Source organism: Diplotaxodon limnothrissa, linkage group LG18, assembly GCF_057381915.1.
Source record: "Diplotaxodon limnothrissa isolate DT_005_m linkage group LG18, D_limnothrissa_male_GT1.1, whole genome shotgun sequence".
NCBI lineage: Eukaryota > Metazoa > Chordata > Actinopteri > Cichliformes > Cichlidae > Diplotaxodon > Diplotaxodon limnothrissa.
This window is the reverse complement of record NC_140613.1, coordinates 11315027-11322113: the sequence shown is the minus strand read 5'-3', so window position 1 is coordinate 11322113 and position 7087 is coordinate 11315027. Positions and strand designations below refer to the sequence as shown.

Genomic DNA, 7087 nt, shown 5'->3' with positions numbered 1-7087 from the left:
GTGTGTGTGTGTGTGTTGTGGCAGATATTTGTGGGAAACAAATCACACTGTGCACTATTTACTTTGAGTTTAAAACGTGGAAAAGTAAACATCTGAGTAATAGCTTCACTGTCCTTGACAATTTAGTAAACTTATTTAGCTGTGTTCAAATAGCAGGTTGCATTATGTTCACATCTTCTTTTTATATAAAATCTAACTGTATGGATTAAAATAGAAGAGTGTCTTATATTTCTCACACACAAAAAATATATAATATTAAAGAGGAATTTTGTGACCGTACTTTAAAGGTGCAGCTTGGAACTTAAGTCTCTGTATCCACAATATAAATTATTATTTTCAATAGTTTTCATGTTTTATCAGAAAACACTTTCATGCCATCTGTAAAATAGTCACATTAGACAAAGATGAGGCATGTCAGCCCTGACATGAAGATGGAGGCTTGAATGGAGCATGAGTGATGTGTGGGGGAGAGGTGGTTTGCAGGAAGGCAACTGCATGGAAGAATGACAGATGTGCAGTGAGATTTAAAGTATGCCAGGTGAAGGCTGATTGGCCTGAAGAAGGCCAATGATTGGACTAGACCCATGATGTCACAATCAGCTTGACAGCATGGGAAAGTGGAAGTGATGCCAACACTTGGGAAGTAGACAGATGAGTGACTACAGATCTCCCTTATTAACCTTACATAAGCTTATGCACAGGAAGTTACATGGTGTGTAATAGTGTCACTTTCGCTAAAATGTGATAGTTATTTAGTTGTGTCTAGCAGGAAAATAGCAGGTTGTAATTTTCTCACAACCCAGTGTCTGAATTTATGTGTGATAATTAGCACAGTGGCCGTGTTTCCAGCTTCCTAACTATAAATTTAAAATATTGTTGTATGTAAATTTTTTCGTTTCTTGCAAAGAAAAAATGAAAAAATTTAAATGTAAACCGCGAATAAATGGTGATCACACTTTAAGGGTCCAGACTAATAGCACTGTCAATAGTACTAACAATACTTTCATCCCTGAGGCAATATAGGCTACTAAAAATCTCAGATGAGTTTGGACTCGTGGACTCGACTTTGTCGGGCCACAGTAAAGTTATGGATAGAGTGCTGAATCTCCTTGATCAAATAATATGAGCAGGTCAAAAATTATGAAAAAAAAAAAAAAATATATATATATAAAAATAATCTTCATTTGAATTTTAAAGATTTATTTGAAGAAATAATGGATTTACAGCTTAGAATCAGCATGAATAGCGATGAGGGGGTCCTCATCTTTGCTGCTTATCCAGAAGTGGGCACGGCCATCACTGCCTTCAGTGACCTGCTTCCCAGTGCATCTGCTTCCTTCCTTCTGACCAGAAATGATGTCACAGTAGGTGCCACCAGCCATGCCTGTGTTCAGGATGACATCCAGATCCCTGAGATGAAAAATAAAGATCAACCACATGTTAAAGCCACAACACTGCCACAATTAAACTGCAATCCCATCTTATTTTTAATTCTGTTTGCTACAAACGTAAAGCATTAAAATAACATGTTGGCAAACAAAGGCAATACTTATTTGGCAAGAAAAATAAAAAGAGAGAGAGATACAGTTATTAGCTCTATTTTGATATGTGCCTGCTTCTAAGATATTTAAGCAACTGCTTTATTTAGATTGGTGAAGTTATTTTTATTGTAAAACAATATTGTATTCGGCAGCAAACACACACAAACAAGGAGAACATAACCCTTACCAGTCCTCATTGTTAAAAACGATGAAACCACGATTACCACATTACGGAAAATGACCATGTTATTAAATAGAAGATAGGACAAATTACAGTCATAAAACGTGCTGTTCACAGTTTGTATGATCCAGATGACAAAGCAGAACTTTATGATTTTAATTTGGATAAGGTCAGTGTGCTTTACAAAACATGGGTTTGTATTTATGGAAGGGGGTGTTACGGCCCTAGCAGGACCTACTCCTGAAGTTGCATGTGTGGGCGTGTCCTATCGTCTCTCCTGCTACCTTTTTCTTTTGAACAGCTGACTCCCATCAGCATTTAAAGGTATTTACGGCCAGAGAAGGATGAGCTCTGGTGCCACAGAGCCATGTTGGAGGTTGCAGCTAGTGAGCTCTGTGTGTGTGTGTGTGTGTGTGTGTGTGTTTGGTGGTTTCAGGTAGTGAGCTGTATTTTGTGATTGTTTGCTCCTCGGTAGAGAGGAATTTGTTTGGTTACTAATCTCTTTTTGACGTACTTTTCAGTTTACTGACCAATGCTTGAGTTTTGTTTTGTTTCTTTAAATGATGATGGTAGCTTGTCCGTCTCTTTATTTGAGTTATTAATAGAAGCTTTAATAAAACTCTGTAATTTAACCATTTTGCCTCTCTGTCTCTTTTATCTGACCCAGACACTTTTTGTTATTTTCCCTAATCGCCTGGACCGTTTTGAGGGGAACGTAACAATGACATATTGTACACATCATATACAATACTTGATTTACGCACACTAGTAGAAATAACACATACTTAGTGTAGGAAATCTTCTCGTTGTTCCACTTTCTGAAGACAGTTCCCAGTTTGGCAACATATTTACACTCAGTCACTCTTCCAAGGCCGACGTACTCATTAGCTGTAATGGGCTCACCCATCAATAACCTAGAATGAAAAGATCAAAATTCCTACCATAAAAAGCTGATTCACTACTACATTCGTACCATCCAGTGGCTGTAAACTAGGAAGGTTTTAAATAAATCAAATCACTTTCCTGTTTGATGCTGTAGTGTATATATGCTGTTGAATTTCATGTGTTTCAGAAAGAAATAACATGATGCTAAAGTATGTCTAGGTGACATCTGTTACTGAAACTTTCTTTACTGTTTTTGTTTGTTGCATACCTTAATCTTCAATATGGTAAATGCGAAATGGCCTGTATTTGTATAGCGCTTTACTAGTCCCTAAGGACCCCAAAGCGCTTTACACATCCAGTCATCCACCCATTCACACACTGGTGATGGCAGCTACATTGTAGCCACAGCCACCCTGGGGCGCACTGACAGAGGCGAGGTTGCCGGACACTGGCGCCACCGGGCCCTCTGACCACCGCCAGTAGGCAACGGGTGAAGTGTCTTGCCTAAGGACACAAAGACCGAGACTGTTCAAGTCGGGGCTCGAACCGGCAACCTTCCGATTACAAGGTGAACTCCCAACTCTTGAGCCACGATCGCCCCAATATTTTATACTATTATGTACTTTTGTTTGGCTTTGTTGCTTTAATGTTCACATATTCTCCCTGAATGTTTGAAAGCCTACCTCCTGATAGATGAAAGGTCTGGCGCCACCGGGAACCACTGGGTGTTAAGGTTGTTCAGACGACCATAGACAGCACTCAGATCACCAGGCCACATGTGTTTGCAGGCATCCACTCTGAATCCAGCCACACCCATGTTAATCAGCTTATTCATGTTCTTGGCCACTTTGCCCCTAACATAGTCTTTCTCCAGGGCAAGATCCAGCAGACGGCAGCAGACCCACGTACCTGCACATATAATACAGGTTGAGATATTATCCATAGAATTTTTACTTTGTTTTTGTTAAAGTTTCAAAAAAAAAAAAAAATTAGACATTGCTGAAAAGTTTAACCACCAGAGACACATATCTGGAGTCACTCTAAATGGATATATTTCCAAGAAAAATGAAAACAATAAATGTTGAAGGAAATATCTGTTATCCAGCTAAAAATACATTCCTTTACTTCCCCATGTTTAGAAAGATTGTAGAAACTATAGACTATGCAATACCGTAGTATTAGAGGGATAGAACAGTTATGGTAAAACATTTTACATAAATGTAAAATATTTTAGTACCTACAAAAAATGAAGATTTCTCATATTTAAAGAGGAATTCCTCAGGTACCACAAGGTTAAGTCCTGGACCCTAAACTGTTACTTTGTCATTTTTATTTATTTATCTATTTGATTACACAAATTCATGGTTCATTGGTCATGAATTCATTGGTGATGAATTTTGACAAAATGATAGTCAAGGATTTGTAATATTTGGTAACAGAGAAAAGATAAAGTCAAAAATCTTGATTAGTGATGTACTAGAGTATATTAAAGTTTATGGGCTATTGCAGTGTTGCATGAAACTAAAGATATCTCACTGCCTACTTTGTGGTAGTATAATGAAACGCATACACAACGCACAATAATCCAGTTTATGTGATTCCAAAGTGTGGGCTAAGGCCCCCTGGTGGGCCATTAAGATACTACAGGAACAGTAATAGAAATTCAGTTTGAAATTACTCACTCCCAGTCAAACGTTTGGACACACCTTCTCATTTAATGGATTTTCTTTATTTTTACTACTTTCTACATTGTAGATACTGAGGAAAACAAATTTATGAAGCAATGTATATGGAATTATGTAGCAAAGAAAAAAACTGATAAATAACTCCAAATATGTCTTATATTTTAGATTCCTGCAAGTAGACACCCTTTGCTTTGTTGATAGCACTGCAAACCCATCTCTCAATGAGCTTCATGATGTAGTCACCTGAAATGGTTTTCACTTCACATGTGTGCCTTGTCAGGGTTCATTTGTGCAATTTCTTGTCTTTTTAATGGAGTTGGGACCAGTTGTGTTGTGCAGAAATCAGGTTGATACACAGCTGACAACCCTATTTGACAATTGTTAGAATTCATACTATGGCAAGATGCCAATCAGCAAAGTAAAGAGAAATGACAGTCCACCATTACTTTAAGAACTGCCAGAACATCCTGCAGTGGCATGCCGTCCCATCCGGTTTGCATTTAGTTGGACCATCATTTATTTTTCAACAGGACAATGACCCCAAACACGCCTCCAGGTTGTGTAAGGGCTATTTGACTCAGAAGGAATTTGATGGAGGCTGGGTTACTCCGGGTAGAGTGCCCACTCCGGGTCAGGAATGAGACCCTGCCCCAAGTGGAGGAGTTTAAGTATCTCGGGGTCTTGTTCACTCAATATAAAGATTGATGGCTCCGGCTATGAATTTCAGACAGATCAGGCCTTAACTTAACAAAAAAGTTATTAATAGTTCTTGTCATCTTTTCTCATTACCCACAGCTACATCCACTTCTGTTGGGCCTAGGCTACTCACTAGGGCTGGGTATCATCGCTGATTTCTATAATCCATTCGATTCGGATTCACAAGGTCCTGATTCGATTCGATTCAGTTTTGCCTCAGACAGTCAGAAATGTTATAATTCTGATCATTTATCATGTACTGATACATGTGAGACTTCATTTTCATTTTCATTTTCCTGGCCTGGCTTTTTATAGCAGATAACCTTAAAAATATTCTCCAATATAAAGTTTACATTTCTTCAGTATTGAATAGCAGAAATTAGGCCTGTCCGAGGTCATTTAACCTCCTAAGACCCGAACTCTTCCACGGCATGCATTTTTAATTTCTCTTTGATATTTGGTCACATTGGGACCCGATGAATGTAAAAACAAAGAATTACCAGATTTTTTTTAACCTTATTTTTGTTTCTAAGAAAAATGAGAGCCACATATGAGGATATTTGTTTACAATTTTGATAGAACAGTAGCAGTATAATGTCCTCGTAAGTGGATATCAGGCCCTTCTACAGCAAAATTGAGTATTTTAGTCTAAATAACCCAAAATGTGATGTCCATATATGTGGACGCCAGGTCCTAGGAGGTTAAGTAAAAAAAAAAAAGAAAAAGAAAAAAGACAACGGGCGATAGCGCTGCAAACAACGGTAGACTGGTGGGTAATAAGCAAATGAATAATGCAGAAACAGAGATGTCAGACAGGAAACTGTTCTTGAAGTACACACACACACACACACACAGAGCAGTGCATGAAGTGTGATTTTTATCGTGGTGGAAGCAAAACAGCAAAAGTAAGGGAATTCCTGAGGACATTTATCAAATGTGAAGCGTAGTTTGCTCCTTCTTTTGCTGCTGGTTCAGTGAATTTTGGTTGGAGAGAGACAAGAGCTGCTCAGAATCTAGGGCAAAAAAGACGTTAACACAGCGTGGAATTTATGTACATGGGAGATTGTTGGTCATATCAACAGGTTATATTGATTATACTGTTGAGGGACTTAACACGAAACTTTGTAAAGTTTGAAGTGATAACCCTGGGCATGTCACTTAATCTGAGGTCCATGTGCGAGCTACAAAGTTGTGTTTAAAGATACAAATTGTTATTATTATTTTCTTTTTTCATGTGATAATGCATATGTTTTAAGACAAAATATGTCAATAGCAACAAGCAAACCAAACATTAAAAAAGTGACTGAAAGCAAACTAAGAAAATGAAATTGTTTGTAGTGTGATGTGGGATTTGAAACTGTAGCCTTTCAAGTTATTCCCATGAATCATGTCACATTGCCAACATTATATACTTGTTATATATATGTTTTATTGTTTTATCTTAAAGCATTGTCAGCATATATTGCCTGCATTATTCTCCTTAGCAGAAGCTACATAAGACATTCAGCTAAACATACCTGAACACCACCAAAGCCTTTAGGACCCAAGAAACGATGCAAGCAATGTCAACCCAACGCTATTCAAACAGGTGGACAATGGATGTCCTTCCATACTTAAAGAGAGGGTTGTGTTGGGCAAGGAGAAGCCCAAACAGAGCCACTAGCATGAACAACTTCATGCTCTCAATCAATGAGAAAACAAAAGACAGGCACACTCTGCCAGTTTGGTGTACAATATTTATATGTAGTTTTTCTTCTGACAGGTCAATGAGAGACTGACATGTATCAGTGTGGAAACCAAACAGGTGCACTTTAATCACAGTTTTGTGCTTTTTCTTTTTATCAAACAAGCAAAACGGAGGAAAAGAATTCTTGAGACATGGTAGAAACACAGAAACATAAGGTTCACATCATTTCTTAATCATAAAAACACACTCAAATGTGCCATAATGATTGCAATGTGTTGCAATAAATTCAAATTTATTTGCAATACAGTAAAAACATAAGACTTGTGTGGTGTTCAAGCCTGTTGCAGCCATTTTCAGTGTTTATCAAAAGAATAATTGTAATGTTTGTCATTGTTTCAACCTCAGATTCCTT

General features: G+C 37.8%; 1 protein-coding gene across 1 annotated transcript; it reads right to left on the bottom strand.

The window, feature by feature from the left end:
- Window positions 1-1220: 1220 nt before the first annotated feature.
- Window positions 1221-5137, bottom strand: LOC146613148 (alpha-amylase-like). Its single transcript, XM_085377737.1, has 4 exons — window positions 5122-5137; window positions 3291-3516; window positions 2508-2636; window positions 1221-1410 (listed from the first exon to the last, which is right to left on the bottom strand). Exons 1-4 carry the CDS (start codon window positions 5135-5137, stop codon window positions 1221-1223), a joined length of 561 nt encoding a protein of 186 aa, XP_085233863.1.
- Window positions 5138-7087: the final 1950 nt, after the last annotated feature.